This window comes from Arachis hypogaea, chromosome 12, assembly GCF_003086295.3.
Source record: "Arachis hypogaea cultivar Tifrunner chromosome 12, arahy.Tifrunner.gnm2.J5K5, whole genome shotgun sequence".
NCBI lineage: Eukaryota > Viridiplantae > Streptophyta > Magnoliopsida > Fabales > Fabaceae > Arachis > Arachis hypogaea.
The window spans coordinates 99686384-99708335 of NC_092047.1; the positions used below are offsets into that span (position 1 = coordinate 99686384).

General features: G+C 32.1%; 1 protein-coding gene across 1 annotated transcript; it reads right to left on the minus strand.

Annotated features, from left to right (window-relative positions):
* Positions 1–12626: 12626 nt before the first annotated feature.
* Positions 12627–20735, minus strand: LOC112727851 (GDSL esterase/lipase At5g33370). Its single transcript, XM_025777773.3, has 5 exons — positions 20315–20735; positions 19864–19991; positions 19068–19310; positions 14735–14987; positions 12627–13360 (listed from the first exon to the last, which is right to left on the minus strand). The coding sequence occupies exons 1-5, from the start codon at positions 20604–20606 to the stop codon at positions 13128–13130; spliced, it is 1149 nt and encodes a 382-aa protein (XP_025633558.1). The 5' UTR covers positions 20607–20735; the 3' UTR covers positions 12627–13127.
* Positions 20736–21952: the final 1217 nt, after the last annotated feature.

A 21952-nucleotide genomic window follows, 5' to 3' on the forward strand; every position in this document is an offset into this window, starting at 1 on the left:
TTTGCAAATGTATAATCTTTTAAACTTCTAGTTCACATTGCCCTGATCGAGGATCTAAATGCATCAAAGATGATGCATTCCAATTAAGTTCCTTTTCAGGAAGCTTATTCTCTCCCCCTAATATTGGAAATTTTGATTCATCAAAATGACAATCCGTAAACCGGGTTTTAAATACATCTCCGGTTTGTATCTCAAGATACCTCACTATAGAGAAAAAATCATATCCAACATATATCCCAATTTTCTTTGGAGTCCCATTTTGGTGCGATTAGGTGGTGCAATGGGAACATATATCGCACACTCAAATATTCTTAAATGGGAAACATTTGGTAACTCGTTGGCCTCAAACGAATAAGTGCTGCGGCATGTAAAATAGCATGCCCCAAACCGAGGTTGGGAGATTTATTCTTATAAGTAAGGGTCTAGCAATTAATTGGAGGCGTTTAATAGGTGATTCTACTAACTCATTTTGTGTGTGAACATAAGCTACTGGATGTTCAACACTTATTCTATTAGCAATACAATAAGCATCAAAAGCTTAGGAAGTAAATTCACTAGCATTATCAAGACGAATTGCTTTGATTGGATTTTCTGGAAATTGTGCTTTTAATCGAATAATTTGAGCCAGTAATCTCGCAAACGTCAGGTTGCGAGAAGATAATAAGCACACGTGTGACTATCTCGAAGATGCGTCTATTAGGACCATAAAATATCTAAAAGATCCACATGGTGGATGAATAGGTCCACATATATCACGTTGAATCCTTTCTAGGAATTCAGGAGACTCAAATCCAATCTTTACTGGTGATGGCCTTAAAATTAACTTCCCTTGAGAACATGCAACACAACAAAATTCACTAGTTTTAAGAATCTTCTGATTCTTTAGTGAATGTCCATGGGAGTTTTCAATAATTCTCCTCATCATGGTTATTCCCGGATGACCCAATCTATCATGCCAAGTTATGAATTCATTTGGGCTAGTAAACTTCTGGTTTACAATGGCATGCGATTCAATTGCACTAATCTTGGTATAATATAACCCAAATGAAAGTGAGGGTAATTTTTCTAATATAACTTTCTTATTTGAATCATGAGTTGTGATACATAAGTACTCATGATTTTCCTCATTCATAGTCTCAATATGATATCCATTTCGGCGAATATCTTTGAAACTCAACAAGTTTCTTAGAGACTTGGTAGATAATAGTGCATTATTTATTACAAATTTTGTTCCTCCAGAAAACAAAATTATAACTCTTCCGGAGCCTTCTATCACATTGCCCGAGCCAATAATAGTATTAACATACTCTTCTTTTGCCACAAAATGGGTAAAATATATATCACTTTTAAGAATAGTGTGCAAACTTGCACTATCCGCAAGGCATATATCTTCAGAATATGTCCTTGCCATTTTTCTTCAAAAACAAATAATAATAATAATAATAATAATAATAATAATAATAATAATAATAATAATAATAATAATAAAATGAGTAAAAGTACATGCACAGTAAAATGATTCACATGAATACTTAACAAACACACATATTAAACTATTCCATCATTGATTAAATGGCCAATATTTCCTTCAAGATCCTCAAAGAAATTAGATACATCATAATGAGTGGTGAAATTTTCATAATTTGAAACAAAATTTGTTTCCTTTTCTTTGTCATCCTTTTTCAAGGATGCTTAATAAAGATCAACAAGGTGCCTTGGGGTACGACAGGTACGTGACCAATGGCCCTTTCCACCATAACGGAAGCATTTATCCTCAATTGATTTACTTTGTCCATTATTTCTTTCTTTATCCCACTTCTGGTGAGATCCTCTCTTTTGAACATAATTCATTTTCCTTCCATAATTTTTCTTGTTACTAAAACCTTGCCATTTACCTCTTCTGGGATAATTTGCCGCATTTACTTCAGGAAATGGGGCGGCGCCAACTGGGCGCGCTTCATGATTCTTTTAAGAGTAACTCATTGTTGCGCTTAGCAACAAGAAGGCAAGAAATTAGCTCAAAAAAAAATTTTAAAATCCTTTTTCTCGATTGCTACTGCAGGAGCATATTCGAGGCATGGAAGGTCGAGAAAGTTTTTCCTAACATATCAGGCTTGAGGAAGTATCACCGTCTTTTGATGATTGTACCTTTCTTCAAGGCTTTTCCACAGATCTGCAGGATCTTTTAATGTGGGATATTCATTTTTCAATCATACTTCAAGATGACGACGAAGGAAAATCATGGCCTTGGTTTTATCCTTCTGGGATGCATTATTTTTAGCCTTAATGGTATCTCCAAGATCCATTGAATCAAGATGGATTTTAACATCTAATATCCATGATAAATAATTATTTTCAGATATATCAAGAGCATTATATTCAAGATGATAGAGCTTCGACATAATAAAAATTTGTTACCTGAAGTCTTCCTAAAATTTGATCAGAGTCTTGTGCTGATAACATATTATAAAATAACTAAATAAATAAATAAGGAAGAGGTAACAAATATAAAATAAAAAAATATATAATTAGATAGCTCTAGTAGTAATGTTCACTAGAATTACTATATCAATATAATAGATATAATTATATATTGAATAATATTAAAATAAAGTATATAAGAGAGAGAATAGTATGAAAGAGAGAGAGTGAAGAATGTTATATTCTTATTGTTGTTGTATATGTTACGTGAGGATATGCCTTCTATTTATACATACAAAATTCAAACATTCAACCTTCATTAATTCTCAATTTGTATTGAGAAGTTAAGTTTTGAAAAGTTCAGCCGCCCAATTGATAAATGGGCATTCATTCCATCTTTATTACAACACATTTTACCTTAGTCTTCATCTAAAATAAAGCTCTACAATAATTTCAAATAACATCAAATTAAAAGATTATATATATATATATATATATATATATATATATATATATATATATATATATAAAATATGTTATGGAATCGGCCCACTTGCAGCATATGACCCATCTTAAATTTAAAATATTCTTTTATGGAAAAATTTTACTAATCGTCATTAGTCAAGAAATTAAAATTTAGGGGGTGTTTAGTTATTTATTTTTTATTTTATTTTCACAAAAAATAGAAAACAACATTAGAAACTCGATTAGTGGGTGAATTTCATATTCAATTTTGTATAGAAGTGTTACCTGAGTTGTTTGAAGGAGTTTGAATTTTAGGTAAAAATGATTTAAAATTCTAAAAATATTCTTCAAATGATAATTGAAGTATTTATAAAAAAATTTAATGCCAAAGTTAACAGATATTTTAGTAGAGCGTAATTAATTTAGGACAAAAATTACCTAATATAAATATAAATGAGTTATTGTAAATAATTGTTCCAAAGTAAAAAGTTTTATGTTGGGTCGTATGTCATTTATTTTTCTTGGTGCTAGAATTATTAGCACAGTAGGAAGTTAGATTTTACTAAACTCATGAGATCATCTTACGAATATAAGGCTTCCAGTGTGCTTCCTGAGTTAAGATCTAATCAAGTTGATGTGATCCAACTTAATTCTTAAGTCAGAGTAGACTTATACAATCATATGGCTTTGGCCTATCTTAGGCTTTTTTTGAGTTTTGATTCCTTTAAAGTGTAGGTGATTTTTTTTTTTGGTAGAAGAAAGGGGTTTAAGGCCCAGTGTAAACAACAAAATAGAACTAAACATCAACTACTACAATGTATAAGAGTGAATTCTCAAAATTTCTCTCAGGATGGAGAGAATCCTCTCTCACTAGGAGAGTATCTCAGAACTCTTGGTTCTGTACCTAGAAAGTAAGTAACCTTTACCTCAAAACTTCTTTTAGCATATCCTTATCTCATAACTTTAATCCATTCTAATAATTTCTTTCACCACAACAAGTAACTGTGAATCCTACTCATAAACTATAACACATTGTGCTAAAAAACGGTATATCTCACCCATATCAGTTTAGTCCATCCGTTACTATCTGTATTTACAATCTGACTTCATACATTCTTGTCTCAACCGCAAGCATAATTACCCACCTCTTTCACTTTATCCCACCAGTTCACATGTCAACCAGATACGGCAAAATTTAATAGCACCAGATACATCACCTTTTTCTTACACTACATCTCTCACACCATCACACCCTTTATCTACTAACTATCACATAGCCTAGCTATAACATGGTTAGACCAAATATGGGAACCGACCATTGAAGGTGTCATCATCACTCTTAACCTACAATCTAGCCCAGGTTTTAAAATAGATAGCTTCAATTTGGTTGGCAAAATTATCACAGATAAAGAGCTGAAATTCAAAACCATTAAGAATTCCATTCTCAACATGTGGGGAAGCCCCAAAGAGGTCTCAATTTCGGAAGTGGAAAGAAACAAAATTCTTATAAGCTTCAAGGATAGTCGAGTGGAAAATAAGTTTCTCAACAATGGTCCCTGAAATATTAGAGGGAATCTGCTAAACCTCCAAAGATGGCTACAGGAAAAGGCGATATTGGATGTTAGCCACGACTATATGGAGTTTTGAATTCAAGTACATAGACTTCTGATCGAATACCTAAATGTTGAAACATCAAAACCATTGAAAATCTCATTGGAATACTGGGAGAGGTGGAAAACCCAATAAAGGAGGGAATAATAGAGATGAATTTTCTGCATTTTTGAGCTACCATTAACATAACACAACCTCTTCAGAGAGGTTTTTGGCTTGACCGAAATAATAAAGCCAGAACTTGGATTAGTTTCAAATACGAAAGGCTTCAGGATTGCTTCTGCCTTAAATGCGGTGTTATTGGACATGAGAAGAAAAATTACAACAATCCAGTAGCCATGGCATGCTGGAATCTAACAAAACCAAGGTTCACCAAAAGATCTAGTAACAGAGAGGGTCAGACCTTTGAATGCAGAAAAGGAGGAAGAAAAATGGAAACAACAGTTCATGGAATATGAAGAAGCGTGTGAACATCACACGAGGGAGGATGAAGGTAGTCAAAGCTCAGAAGACAAAGTTAAGGACTAGCAGATACTAGAGATTTTAGAGATAGAGGTGTCATCGAGAAAAGCAAGAGGTCAAGATGTGATAGAGAGTGGTGGTGAAAAGAAAGAAAAAGGTAGAGAAGCTAAACCACTGCCACAAGAAAAATAACTGAATGATCGAGAAGAGCTTCTTCTCAATCTCCTAGAAATAGCATTGAAAACCCTGATGGCAGCAAAAGAAAATGGCGTGAAAAATACAAAAGAAAGCAAGCAAAAGGAGAAAATGGTACAAGGTGAAGAAAAAAGGATGCAAAGGGTAAAAGATATAATTGGGCCATCTAATTGGGACAATCCCAAAGACTTACACACAAATGAAGCTATGAAGATAATGGAGCAAGCCCAACAAAAAATAAACAGCTTTCATGATTTTAATCATTTGGACCTACTCAATTACCAATCAAGTGGACTTCAAGCCTCTTCAGTAAACCACAAAGAAGGCTACTATCAACAAAAGGATCCTCAAGGTCATTTACCTCAGGCTCTAGACCTCAAGCAACATCAACCAGGCCTGTGAAAGTAATAGTCAGAGAATGAAGAATAGGATAAAGAACAAAAAGTAAAGTAGACTACAAGAGAGGAAGTAGAAAACTGGATGAATATTAGCAGGCACAAGGAGAGACAACCTTTTAGAAATGAAAAAGGAAAAATCTACTACTATGTGAAAATGATATCAGATGAGGAGGACGAGAAATCAAAGGTAAGTAACCCATTTAACAGCAACATGAAAATTTGGGAAGAGGTCCTAAGCATAGGAATGCAACACAATCTGAAAATCAAAGGAAAAAGAGAAGGGACAGAAGCTATGAGATTGACTGACTCCAACTGGGAGGAGGATCAAGAATCAAGGAACAGCAAAAGGATCAAGAATATAAACCAACAGTAAGGACGCAGCACAACTAGGGTTGAGGAGGCGGGCCTAACCATGCCCCTCCCCAACCATGATTGTCCTAAGCTGGAACTGTCGCGGAGTGGTGGCGGCCGCGATAGCTTCCGAGTTAAAATATCTGTGCTTGAAGCACAAGCCGACCATAATATATCTAATGGAAACTAGGGATAAGGAGGATAAAATTAGAAAAATTGCTAGAAAATTCCAATTTAAAAATATTTTTTGTATAGAACCTCGAGGTCTGTCCGGTGGTTTATGTCTTTTATGGAATGAAAAAGTTAATGTTTCAGTTTATTCATGGTGCCAAAATTTTATCATTGCTAATATTAAAAGTAACAATAATTCAGATTGAAAATGCTGCTTTACCTACGAAAATCCCATATTCATGCAAAGAAGAAGAACATGGCAAACATTATCCGAGTCAAAGGACCTGGTAAACGAGCCAAGTTGTTTCATTGGGGACTTCAATGACATTCTCAACCAGGATGAAAGGATTAGCAAATAACCAAAACCACCTATCCAAATAGAAGTGTTCAAAGAATAAGTGAACAAGAAGAATCTCATGGACATGAAGCTTAAAGGAAGTAAATTCACATGGTTTAGCAACCCAAAAGATCGCTTTGTGACCAGAGAAAGAATTGATAGAGCCATGATCAATTGGAAAAGGAGACAAATTTTTAGTCATGCCATGCTCATTGCCTTACCAGCTATTTTATCAAACCACTGCCCCATTCTCCTTAATCTTAAACCAAGTTAGAAAGTCCCAAGGCTGTTCAAATATGAAGCCTATGGGATGACAAAGAGGAATTCAAGCAGATGATCAAGGAAGGATGGTTCGAGAAGAATAGCAATGGAGGCAACTGGAATAGATTGATAAACAAAACAAAAAATTGCATCAAGAAGCTGAAAGAATGGAACAGATCAAGTTTCAGAAGAGCGGGCAAGGAGATAGCGAGATAGTAACTCAAGATTCAGCAACTCTAAAATTCTCCCTACACTATTACTCAACAAAACCAAATCAACGAGGCAAAGCAAAAAATCAAAGAGCTATGGAGTCAGAAAGAAAAGTTTTGTGGGGCAAAGGGCAAGAATCAAATGGCTTAAATGGGGAGATCGCAATATGAGCTTTTTTTATGCATCAACTATACATAGGAGGGATAGAAATCACATTGACAAATTGAAAAATAACGAAGGCAATTGGGTTCAGAACTAGGAAGACATCTTGAGATTGATTGAAGAGTAGTATTCGGGGATATATTCTTCAAAGGATACTACAAACATAAATGAGTGCATCAAATCTATCCCTTGTAAAGTGACCTAAATAATGAATAATAATCTTTTAAAAGAAGTCACTGAAGAGGAAATTAAACAGGTTGTCTTTAGCATGGATGGTACTAGAGCTCCCGGGCTAGCTCGACGGTCTTAGTGGTAAATTTTATCAAAAGCATTGGAATACCATTAAAGAATACATATGTGCGGTTGTCAAATATTTTTTTGAAGAAGGCCACATTCCCAAAGAGATTAATAAGACTCAAGTTGTTCTTATTCCAAAAATCAAGCAGACAAAAATTCTCAATCACCTGAGACCCATAAGTTACTACAATTATGTGTATAAAATTATATCAAAGGTAATGGTGGCTAGGCTTCGAGACATCATGGAAAAGATTATATCTCCTATCCAGAGTGCGTTTGTGAGTGGAAGATTGATCCAAGACAATATTGTCATTAGGGATGGCAATACTACCCAAATCCGCGGGTACCCACCCCGCCCCTACCCGCTCGGGGCGGGTTTTTAGTAGGGCGAGTTCTTGGGAGGGGCGGGGCGGGGCGAGGTCGGGTTTAGGTAATACCCGCCCCTACCCACCCCGTTATATATATATAATATATATAATTTTACTATATAATATGTATAATATATGTAAAATAATTAGTAAATGATTAATAATATTGTATCATATTTAAATTTTTACTTTAATTTATGTTATGTATGTGGTGATGGTTATATAAATTTTGAAATTTAATTTTATTTATTGAATTTTAATAATTATAGGAGCGGGGCGGGTACCCGCAGGAGCGAGTTAGGGTTCAACATTATACTACCCGCGGGTAGAAGCGGGGCGGGTTCTATGCGGGTTTTTGTACGGTGGGACGGGGTCGGGTAGAGCAAAAACCCGCCCCTACCTGCCTGTTGCCACCCCTAGTCATTGTTAAGAGGCTTTCCACAAGATTACCAGTACAGGGAAGCATGCATCATAAGACTTAGCTATCAAGTTGGACATGAATAAAGCTTATGATATGATGGAATGAAATTTTATGGAGAAAGTACTTAAGGCTTTTGGATTCCATCAGTAGTGGGTAAAATTTATCATGGAGTGCATCAGGAGCGTGACATACAAGTTCAAAATAAATGGAACTCTTACCAAAGAGATTACGCCTTAGAGAGGATTAAGACAGGGAGATATTCTTTCACCCTATCTCTTTATGATTGCATTAGAAGTGTTTTTTATTCTAATGGATAATGCACTAAACAAAAATCTTATTGCTGGGATTAAGTTAGCTCCTTCAGCACCAGTGATTACCCACTTGTTATTTGTTGATAATTGTATTATTTTTTCAGGAGCAAAGGAAGAAGAAATATACCAATTTGTCCAAATTCTAAACCAGTACACCTTAGCATTTGGCTAAGTTATCAATTTAGAGAAATCTGGAATAATTTATGGTAACCATATTCCAATTCAATTCAGAGTCAATAGAGAAGAAATTCTTAACATTCCGCTTTGGGACAACCTAAAAAAATACTTAGGCTTACAAGCACAATGGGATAGATCAAAGAGCAGATCACTAGACTGGATAATAGAAAAGGTGGATGGCAAGATTGAAAGGTGGAAAAAAAATTTGTTAAATCAAGCAAGAAAAGAGGTCTTCATTAAATCAGTCATTCAAGCAATTCCAACATATGCCATAAGTATCTTAAAATTTTCTAAGTCTTTTTGCAACAAGTTAAGTACAAAAGTGGCCAAATTTTAGTGGAAGAATCAAGGAAAAGAACAGGGTATCCATTGGAAGGCCTGGACAAAGTTCTGCACAAGCAAAAAAGAAAGAGGACTAGAATTTAAGGAATTTCAACACCAAACACTTTCCATCTAGCAAAGCAAGCTTGGAGGATCATCAAACATCCAAATGTTGTATGGATACAAATACTTAAAGCTCTATATTTTTCAGATTATAACTTTTGGGATGCCAAAAAAATCGAAGAGGATCTTAGATTTGGGATAGTATATTACAAGGGAGGGAGCTTTTGAAGAACAAAGCAAAATGGATCATAGGTCAAAGAAGGAACATCAGAAACTAGATATATGGCATCACCCATGAAATAAGGATAGGAATGAAGACCAAAGAGTGGAGGAGCTGATCCTACTATCAAGAGAGTGGGACAAACTTAAGATCAAAAAATTTTTCTCCCGATCATCACTGAAAAGATCATCCGAACACCAATCAACAGAATAGTGGAACAGGACAAACTGATTTGGCCATATAGACAGGATAAAAACTAAACAATCGAGACCGGCTATCACATCGCAAAAAAAGAAGAAGAGGAAAAAGGTGCAATGGACAACCCCTCAACAAGCTCCTCAATAGAAGATATTTGGATAGGAATATGGAATATGAAAACTCCCCAAAAGATCAAGATGTTTATGAGGAGAGCTACTCACAATATTTTGCCAGTTAAAATTAATTTAATAAAAAAGAAGATAACTAATTGTAATCTATGTCCTATTTGTTTGTAGGAGGAGGAAACAACTGAGCATGCATTACTACTATGCGATTGGACGAGAGCTATATGGTTTGGCTCACAAATATAGTGCACACTAAACAAAGAAAACATCGTCAAATCAATAGGATTATGGTTACAAGAGATGCTTAGAAAATACAATCAAAGAAATAAATCAGAAGCAATCCAGAATTGGAGTAAAATCGGCATCATAGTGTGGGCAATTTAGAAAGCATGGAACAAAAAAGTTTATCAAAACTCAGAACTAAATCCAGAGTCAACCATCAACTATGCTAAAGTACTTGAACTAGACTATCTCAATTCAGCAGAAGAGAGCAATAATGAAATCAAAAAATAAATCAGGAAAAGTTCAGTACCTATCATATGGAGAGCACCTCCTTCCAACTGGCTCAAATTAAACACGGATGCATCCTTTTTCAACAGATCAAATTCTGGAGCAATAGCAACTATCATCAGGGATTATAATGGATCACTTAGGGGAGGGACTATATCTGAGATCCATACAAACTCTAGTCTCACTGCAGAAGTAATTGCAATTAGAAGAAGCAATGATTCTAGCAGATAATCTCAACATTGAAAATACAATAATTGAATCAGACTGCCGCTAGTTAATTCAAATTCTGAAATAAGAAAAAAATTTGTGGGAAGTGGATCCAATTATTCAAGACATAAGAACAATTCAGAAGAGACTCTCGAACTGTGGATTTACCTGGATTCCTCGAGAGGAGAATGAGCTGGCTCACAATCTCGCCATCTTAAAGTCAAAGAACCAACTTGTCAGCAATTGGCCAACATACCCACCCAGCCAAATTGCACAAATTATCAGAAAGGAAAAATTGGGCATACCTCTCTATCTCCACAAATAGCGACTTTGGTTCTCACGATAGCCGAAATTGCAACCTTCGCTGGCGGCAGCTCTATATGCGTCTCCCTTTTTATTTGGTTTGCCGTCGCCAAGAAAGGAAGTTTCTGGCTCCAACCTCGCAGCATCACTCAGTCTGGTGTAGCAGTAGTTCCTTTCATAATCGAGTCTGGTTTCTGTGAAGAACTCCTTCCAAGATCTCTCTCTATGTCAAATCTCCATCATCTCTTCATTTGCCCGTGTGCAATAATGCTAATGGGTTTTAATTTAAAATAGCGTTACAGGGAAGGAAACATGCTTTGGGATAGTCAAACTGGATAGTGATAGGAATGGTTGTATTGGTGTCAGGTTGGGTCTTAGTTCGGGTGGTTTTTTACCCGAACTCCGTCCAAAAAAAACATCAAGTACAATATGGGGTATTGAAACCCCTTTAGCATCATCACTCAGGAAGACTTTGAGTTCCTCCAAGGATTGATTGACAAAGTGAAATCCTGGTTCCTTATGAATGCTGCTTTTAGCAATCTAGTCAACACAAATGTTAGCTTCTCTGTAAGTATGTTGGAATTTAATTTTCCATAATTTCTTTGTCAAGCTCTCGATACCTCTAAGGATGGTGTTGTGGCTACTGTTGTAGGTTATAGGCCTTGTTATGTTCTTATATCCAAATTCTAAATTCATCTCTACCAAAACTCCACACATTTCCAACTGTCACACCAAGCTCAAACCATAAAGAACGCCCCAAAGCTATGTCTCTTCCACACTACAGTGTTCCAAATTTACCATAAATTTTCCGATCCACTCATCTAGGTATGTTTTGATTAAACTCCACTCTCAACTTTGTTCTTTGTGATTTTTCATGCTCCATCAGTGTTTAGCTTGTCCCACTTTTTTAGAGAAGATGTCATTTTATATGAATATTTTTTAATTTCTTTTTCAATGTTATATTATTAGATTTCTCTTGTTGTATGCTTTTTTATAAATTTTTTGAATGTCCATTTTCATATTCACCAGGTTGTAGTTAGAAATTCATCCAGCCAATTTATAGTACTGATCTTTTTCATGTTACTATGAAAATTCTTCAGGTGTTATCAATTCAAGTTAAAAATTTCAGGTGTCGTACAAGGGTTTAGAATTTGTGATCATATAACTGCTATTTTTAGGCAATTTCTAAGGACTAAATGTGATAATTAAGTAGACTCATTAAGTTTTTAGACTATTGGTTTCTAGTCCTGTATAAAAACAAATTTCAAAAACATTCTCAAAATTCTTAAAAATTTTAAAAATAGAAAGACATTTTTTATTTTTAGGAAACAAACAGCTACAATTAAATAAATAGACAAAAATACATATAAAAAAATTTAAAATAGTCAAAAATACACAAGATTCGTAAATATCAAAATACACTTTAAATATTATTTTTGATAACAAAAATACATATAAAGATTCATAAATATCAAATCCTTACTATAAAAATATGACATTTTATTCATTAAAAATAATTTTTAATGTGTACTTTTATCCATCCCAATTTTTTTTATTGTACTGTGATACCTCCTCTTTCCTTTCTCTTTATTCTTTCACCCGTCCTTGGTATTCCATCCTTAACAGCATATTGAGGGCCCTTCAAGCCACCCCCTCGCCAACATCAAAGGCTCCGAAGCATGCCACTAACTTTTAAGTAGTTTGTTATTGTATACATAGATTACATTTTAAAATAGTTGTCTCTAAATTCTAACAATAACGGTAACACAACAACTATTTTTTGGTTAAGTAAGAACCGTGGTCAAATATATTATTAGTAACTAATTATTTTCTTGAAATTTTTTACTTATAAGCAAATGGTTGGCCATTGAATACTTTCTAAAAACAAAATTTAAATTTCAAATATCTTGCAGGTAGGTTTGTCACAAATAGCAGATTTGTTGGTTTTTATGCAGCTGCACTCAGGTTTGAAATATGAGTTTAGCACATATAATAGAATATAAGAATCTATCAAATTGTACGTGTATAGTTGTGCGTGAGTTTGTAATTAAATACCTAAAATTTAAAATTGTCAAATTCATTTGAAAAAAAAAAAAAACTTCAAACATCTTGGTTAAAGAACAAGATAATATTGAGCTATTAGGTCACACCCACGAGATTGCTATAACAACTATAGACTCAATTGATCCTAGTTAACTATAAAGGCTTCAACATCCAACAATAATGCAATGTATTTCGCATTGTGAACACTCCAAACACGACAAAAGGAAGGAATAGATATTCAATTTTGTTCTCAAGATTATAAGTATGACTTAATTTAGTTAGTTTTTTTTTTATTAATTTAGTCTATGAAACTACACTTTCTTATATAATTCAATTCAATTTCATGAAACTCCACAAAAATTAAATTGAATCAAGAAATGTAATCTCAATGACTAAATTAACTGTTTCGAAAAAATAAGAAACTAAACTAAATCATACTTATAATCACAATACAAAATTGAACTTTACTCCCTAACGAACCCACATAAATTAAGGCATTGATTATTATTTATTAATAAATTAGATCCTAGAATCTAACTCCATAATTGTGCTAAGGTTCATGGGGCTCATGTATTCAGTGGATCCAGTCATGAATTTGTCTACGATCAATCTATTAGCTTTCTCTGAGGGATGGAAGGGATCCCAAAATGCAAAGAGGTCTCTGTTTGGACACAAGTTTGAAGCTGGTGTGCATAGCCCTATTCCATTGTATGCTCCTTGACCACAACATGCTACTTTTGATGTTACAAATCCTGCACACATTTAATAACGTGTTCAATGCTTCTAAATATATAGATACAAACCATAACCATGCATGTGCTTCACGCACCGAATTACTCAATTTAAATAGTTACAATTTACTAAAGTAAAAAAAATAATTTAAATTTCATATACATCTCATTAAATAACGAGTAAAGAACAAATAGGTCTCTAACCTTTTTTTTACGAACATTTTCGTCCTCAAAGAAGAAAAAATACATTCAAGTCCCTCATCCCCAAAAAACGTAGACATTTCAACCATTCCGTTGAATTCAGACGGTTGGACTGGACGAAAAAGTCTGACCTGGCAGAGGTGCGCTGACCTGGCCATTACGGAGCCCACATGGCAGTGAGCTTTTTGTCTCCGGGGACTTAATGTCCTGTTTCGAAAAGCTCACTGTCACGTGGGCTCCATAACGGCCAGGTCAACACCACCTCTGCCAGGTCAGACTTTTTCGGTCCAGTTCAACCGCCTGAATTTAACGAAAGGATTGAAATGTCCACGTTTTTCAAGAGTGAGGGACTTAAATATATTTTCTCTTCTTTAAAGACAAAAATATCCGCAAAAAAAAAAAAAGATCAGTGACCTGTTTATCCTTTACTCATAATTATATCTGTTGTATACGTGGAAAGCCAAAGCCAATAACCATCCATATTAAGTGACTGGCATGCCATTAATTCTGGCTTCACTGTACTGAGACACAATGCATGCATGGGTAAGTCATCAATCCTTTCCTTTGATACGTCAACTATACAGATTACAAAGTGGTCCAAATTAAAAGGTCAATTTCTCATGCCAATTTAACCTAATTGTAAAAAATCTCTAGAATGAAAAGAATTATAAAATAATAAATTAATTATTGTTGAATTTATAATTTTTATCATATCTAAATTTTACTATTTTAATTCAAATTAAAGATCATTATTAGACTTTTTTTTTTATTGTTTTGTTAACTTTTTTACTTTAAAAGTGTTTGATCCTAATCTAGTTATATATTTGGGAGGGAAACTCTTGGTTTTTATTTATTTTTTGGCTAAATTCTTGTTTAATTTTAGACATGAAAATTATCTTCTTATTTTTTTTTTCCATATATTTTAAGGAGTATAAAACATGATTATTAACACAAGAAATTCTCACATAAAAATTTCTCCCTATAATATATATGTAAGCTAAGCATGGCAAATGCAATATATGTCAAGTATGTCACTCTTAAATTATTTTGAAAATTTTCATTTTGTCTTTAATCCTAATTGAACTATTGGAATTTGGATTAAATTATCTAAGACAATTTTGCAAATTAATTAAATTAAATGATGAAGAAGATAAGCAATAAAACCAGATGATTGGTTAAGAAACACACACATACCGTATTCCTGTGGATTATTAACGAAATCCAAGTGCATAGTGAAGGCATTTGCAGAAATAAAAACATTGGATCCAATTTGAGAGTTGAGTTGGTTGATCAATTGGACCAATTGAGGGTTGAACAAGTTAACAGCGGCTTGAAGCTGAACCGCACATTCTCCATTTCTACTGTGAAGGGCCAATTCTGCAGGAACACATCCTAATGGCCCTGTTCCTGTCACCAGAACTCTTCTTGCTCCCAATTCATACAGGCTCTGCACAAATTCATCTATTTCATTCAACATTACAACTTACAATGCAATCACAGGTATTCCAACCTAGAAATACTAATCAATTCAGTTCTTGAGTTTTCACCTCGTACTTAATTTCGTGCTAAGTTGTAAATAAAAATAATTATCGATAATAATTAAAATTATTTTATTTAATTTAATATTTATAATTTTATATATAAATATTTAAAATGATATATGTAATATATTTAAATAAACTCAAAATTTTAGTCTAACCTATTTTTTTTGGCAAATTAAATGAGTCCGTCCAATAAATTTTGATTCGTTTGTTATCTTTACTAATCTTTAATTAAAGACTTATAGTATATACATTAATTAAAGATATTATTCTGTTAGTTAAATAAATAAAGACTAGCCACTAGTTAATACATTATTAATTATTATTAGTTAACTGCTCTGTTAATACAGCGTCTCTAATACTTTAATTTCTTTGTTCTACGAATGTGTATATATCAACTAGCTATGTTATGTATGTAAAAAAAGTAATTATTTATATAAAATATATATTAAAAATAAATTAAATAACATATATATTTTATATGTATATATGAATCTTATTAACTTATACTTTGAAAACACAATTTAAAAATATTATAAAAATAAAAAATTTACTAAAATTTATTAAAAATAAAACATTTTTTATAATATTTTAAATATATTAAATATATAAAAAATTTATAATTTTTTATTGTTATATTTTAAAATATATTCTTAAAATATAAATTAACTAAATTAATTAATTAATTAAATATATATATATATATATATATATATATATATATATATATATATATAGATAGATAGATAGATAGAGAGAGACCCTCCTCCCCCAACTTTTTTAAATAAAAGTTAATAATTTTAACTATATACAATTATTATAGATTACATAATTTTATTTTTTATTAAAATAGAATAAATAATTATTTTATATAAATAATAAAATTATTAAACTGAAAAATAAGTAACAATCCTTAAATTGATATTGTCAATCACTTTTTAATTAAATAAATTTCTAAATTCTTAAACATTTAAATTTTTTTCTCTTTTCAAATTTTTTTTTAATTTTCACATTTATTATCATATAAAAATATTTTAATATTTATAATAACTAAAAAAAATTTTATATATTATAGTACATACAAAAAATAAATTATTTTAAATTTTTTTCATGATATAAAAATTATAACATATTAAATAAATTTATTAAAATGATTATATTTTATATATTTTATTTACGAATATGTTTTAAACGCATATATAACGACGTTATTAGAATAATTTATTTATATTATTTTATAGTATGTTTTTTATGATATGAAGCATAAAATTATAATTTATTATCATAATAATACTCAAAAAAATAAATTAATTAAAAATAGATAATTTTTATATTTTATTAAATTCAAAATAAAAAATAAAATTTATAAGAACGAAGATAATTTTTTATATAATAAATACTTATTAAAATTTTTTAATAAAAAATATTAATCATGATTATATATATTACTAAATATATAATATTATATTTAATTATACAATATTTTAATTTTCGACTTTTTTTACCAAATTATGTGAAAAGAGGACTTTTTATAGGAATACTACTGTAGTATCCTTGCTGTATACTCCTATTTTATAGAGGACAAATAGGAGCTATAATATTATAGAGGGTAACCCATTAAAGATTACCCAACTCCTAGTATAACTCTCTATAAAGGTCTCCGGAAGAGTATTTTATTAATTATTTTAGAACTTTTCGAGGGCTAGCTCCCTCTATCTCACCTCCTTTGGTACTGTATGTACCGGTTTTGAATTTGACATTAGTCAAGCCGGGGCATACAGTATTCACCAGGGTATGGAGAAGACGTCAGTTACAGGCGTGCTGCATAAAGTTACAACTTCTCATTCGACAGAAAGGCGTAAGCAACTCAGTATTCTGTTCGTACATTCTAATTGCAGTCTTCTTGTCCTTTCTCAATATGGACACGGAAAATAGGGGCCTTCGTCAGGTGGGGTTCTAACTCACCTAGGATTATTGGTTTTCAACCTTCATAATGGATACTGACTTTTTCAAACTCAAATCCCTAGAGGAATTCAATACTGATTTTGCAGGTATGGATGGTTCCTCACCATGTGCGTGATGCTGATCGAGAAAGATTTCTACAATCACATATGCCATTTCTTTTCGAGTAGCTCGTGACTCCTGGGTAAGGGACAAGAGTGATATTGGCGTTAATCCCCGAAGAAAATCTGGAGTAGGTGTAATAGTCTCGCAAAAAAATTTCTCTAGTGAGAGAAGTCTGGATGGAGTTCCCAAACGATAGACCTTCCTCTAGTGAGGGAATTCGAGGTGGGATTCCCGAGCAATATAAGTTAAGTCCTTTTTTTGACTTGACTTGACTACATAACTCTTGAAAGTAAGACACTTACTCACGGGTATGAAAAAGTGTCGATTATAGTTCCTTCTCTCTGGTAGGAGTGCCGCCCCCAAAGTACCTAAAAAGCGTAGGGGCATCGGCTCTCCCTTTTTCTTAGATTGGAGGAAGTGCTTCATAGGTGTGGAACACTTCCGAAACTGTTGAAGTGCTTCACAGGTGTGGAGCACTTCCGAAACTGTTAGACCGCTATTCTTGATTTTAGGAGGAAATAAACTAAGGCCTTTATATTTTCTAAGCCCGCTTATATATATATTTCCCTTAGATTAGAGGAAGTGCTTCATAGGTGTGGAGCACTTCCAAAACTGTTAGACCGCTATTCTTGACTTTAGGAGAGAATAAATTAAGGCCTCTACATTTTCTAAGTCCGCTTATATATATACTCAACTCCCTTTTTCTATTTTACATATGATATCAAGGTCATAACATTATTTCACCATAATTTCAACTACCTTCTCTTCTTGCCCTTCTTTGAGGTATTGGAACTCATTTTCTCACCTTTTCCTTTCATTTTCTATGTTAGTATATGTTGAAGCATCTCAAAATTCATTGGCTTATGAAACTTGCACACTTCAGAAATATCTAACCTTCTTTAAGTAATTTCTGCATTGACCAACCTTACCCCCACCTTGAATGTTACAGCACACAGCAATATAATAGCAAGTGCCTTAAATTCAAGTACGTATAAAGAAGAAAGAGAGTATTGATTCTGATGAACGTACAATACGGCTTACTCACTATCTTAATTAGGAGATGAATATTGATGATGGAATTCATGTGAATTTTAATAAATCGGCCCAATGACCGCTGGTTTCAACAACCATTCCTGTCCCGTTATAACTCCCATCCATTGCCTTATAAAACCTACATCTCTATCATATTAATTACTTACAACAAAAAATATTTTCCTTAATTTCCAAAAAAAAAAATATATATTTGCCTTTTTATGGAATTGTTGTGCTACATATATACTCTACTTGTGTATTTTTTGAATTATACGTACGGATTCTAGTGTAATATTTGTTCAGATTTTGGACATCCAATAAATGATGCTATATAAATCTGAAATAATAATTTTCCAAAATTATATTTTATATTTTATAACAAAATGTGATTTTTTTTAAAAAAATTAGAATTAGACGATACTAATTTTCTTTTCAATTGTATCATTATTGTTAAGAAAAAGAAGAGTAGTAAAAAAGAAATAAAAATGTTATGAATAAATTTTATAAAATATATATTACTTAACTATTTACACCAATAATATTAATCTTTGAAGAAGAAAAAGAGGGAACATTCTTCCCGGGCCTGTAAGAACAAGCAAGAAGACATAGAGAGGAAACCCTTAAATTGATTTTCAATAAACTTTTATTATATTTTTTAAAAATTATTTTTGTCAGACAAATTAATTCATTTATTTATTTTAATAAAATTTTTAATATTTATATTAGACAAATAAATTATTAACAAATTTATTATAAAATAATTACATTTTTAAAAAATATCATTTTAAAACAATAAATTATTAAGGTGTCTAATTAATTATTTTTCAGAGATCAATTCAGATATTTACTGGAGCTAGCTAGATAGATAGAAGGAGAAGCAGGCATACCTCAAGAATTTTGCGATACTCAGAAATGAGGAAGACAACGTAATCAGGAAGAGCAAATTCTCGAGATCTTGCAGAGAAAGGAACCAAGTAATAGTTGTTCACAAAATCATTGCCCCCTAATGTTATAAGCACCAATGCTTGGTTCACTAAATCTTGAGTTTCTTGCTCTCCAATTAGTGCTGCCACCCTTCTTTGATACTGCTTAAAGTACTCTAATTGCTCTCTAATTCGTATTATGTTTATCTGTAATACACAAATTCAAAATCAACTAAAAAATGGGGAAATTAAAGATGAGCAAATATATCAGTACTGAATAGTGAATACTGATCAATTCATGGTACATTGGTATTTGGTACTATAGCAGTCATAATTTGAGAGAAAAAAAAAAAGAAATATTTTATTACTATTAACTTTGTCTGCAACCTTTCTATTTATGGCACAATATCTACTCATTGAAATTTGTAACACTTGCACAGTGTCTGGATTTTATATACTATATATCATGTGAGAATATGTAGAAATATTAGGAGTCAACAATTTAAAATAGAAAAAAATGATTAGTATTGATTTAAATATAAGACAAATGTTAGAGACAAATATTAATCACCCAACATTTTTCATATATATATATTGAGTTTAGCTACTAATACATATTAAAATTATTTTTATAAAAAAACTTTTCTAGATTAATAATATAAAAGGGCTATTTATCAGTAAAATCATATATATGTATCAAGTATCATGATTCATAATAAATAATTGTAAGCACAAAAAAATATTGTAGAGTACAACTTACAAACTGGATTCCAGTGTCATTGAGAATTCCTATCCCAGCTGAAGCAAAGTTGGCACCAATAAGTAACCTCTCTCCATCAAGCTCCGGACTCAAATATGGCAATGTGGGTTCAGACCCTATTTTCTCACCTGCATACATTTATGCATAAAAAACTTATACCCTGTTAAAATGTTTCAAAACAAAACAAGAATGAAATTAAAGCATGCACAACAAACAAATGAAGCCTTAACACTGAAAGTACCTAATTTAAGCTATGTAGTAATTAAACTTCAAAATTTAAAATAAACCTGTAAAGTCTTATAAGTTGATTCAAAAGTTAGATAATTCTGACAAAATAGGATTGGTATTTAGTGACTATTTTTCTTTTTCCCAAAATACTCTTCCTCGTATATTAAAATAGCATAAAAGATTTGTTTAATGGAGTAATATAAAATTAATATGAGAACGTAACTGATAAGATCAGGCATGTTGAGGCCATTGGAGAAACGACCAGAGGCTCTATGAGAAGGAGAGTCAATGCCATAAGGGTATGAGTCAGCACGAGCTGTGGTTGCTAAGAAGTTGTTGTTGCCATTGTCAACAAGCGAATCCCCGAAAACGAAGAACGCTCTTGCTGCTTCAGCTTGTGGAGTATGAACAATGCTCCAATGTATCAAAACAGAACAAATAATCAATACCAACATAGATGAAGAAGAAGAAGAAACAACGTTGTTCCTTTTTGTTATTGTGTTGTGTTCTTCCATTGGAGATGTAGGAGTGTGTTTATGTGTTTACAAGAATAATAATAATAATAATAATAATAATAATAATAATAATATAATAATGATATTGATGAATAAAAATGTTGATCGTCCCCTTACCAAATATTCTGCGTCTGAATGAGAAAGTTAAGGTACTATATATAGGTGTGTGCTCATCAACTATTGCAATCTTGTTTGTTTGGCGGGGTGTTTAATTTATTGCTCATCAACTATTGTATTTTTTTTTTTTTTTTTTGCGGTTAATGTTACCTATCACAGAATAATTGATTGTTGTATTTATGATTATAATTAGTTAACTAATCATTCTATGACACATAATATTAATCTGTCATATCATTATGTCTAGGGGTGCACAGACCCGGCCCGATTCGAAGGTCCAGCCCTGTCCCGAACATTTTTGGGACTAATTTGGTGTGATTTCATCGGGTTTAGGACCGGATAAGGATCTCAAATATAGACCCGGTCATTATTTCGGGTCGGGTCTTGGCCATAGCTCGGGTCACCCAAAGTCGGCCCGGTGACCCGGTCATCATACAAAATTAATATTTTGTGTTATTAGTCATTATAAGACTATAAGTTAATGTTTTATGTTTAGAATGCATAAGACTTAGACTAATGCATAATATTGTGTTATTTGTATTGATTTAAATATTTGGTATTATTAGACAATATTAGTATTGATTGTGGTTATACTTTAGTATTGATTGTGGTTATGCTTTAATTTTGAAGAAGGGTTGGTTCTTGTTATATTTTTCCAAGTGAATTTTACCATGTTAAATAATGGTTGGAGTCTTGAAAATTTGGATATTTTTACATGCTAGCTTACAAGAAGGTATCAACGTAATGTAATGTTAACGGCCCGGTTTTCACCCGATATAATTGTGGCCCGAAAGTGTATTGGTTTCATCGGGTCTAGGGTCGAGTTCGAGTCTAATAAATAAACCCGGTGTATATTTTAGGTCGGGTCTAGGTCACATTAAACCCTGCTTCACCCGACTCATGTGCACCCCTAATTATGTCATATGACAATTAGCATAATATGTTGTGACAAATCTAATAAATTTTGACAAAAACAAAATAAATTTAGAATAATATTACACATTTAAATTTTTTATAAATTGAGTCCAATTAAATTAATCAATAAAATTTAAAATAATATTAATTATAATTAATTTTTGTTATATTAAATTAACTTAATTAAATTTAAATAACAAACAAACTTAGATGTATAATATTATTTATAAATTTAATAATATAATAAATTTTAATAAATATTATTGTTATATATTACAAAAAAAATTTTCAAAATGCAATGGGACACTTGCCCC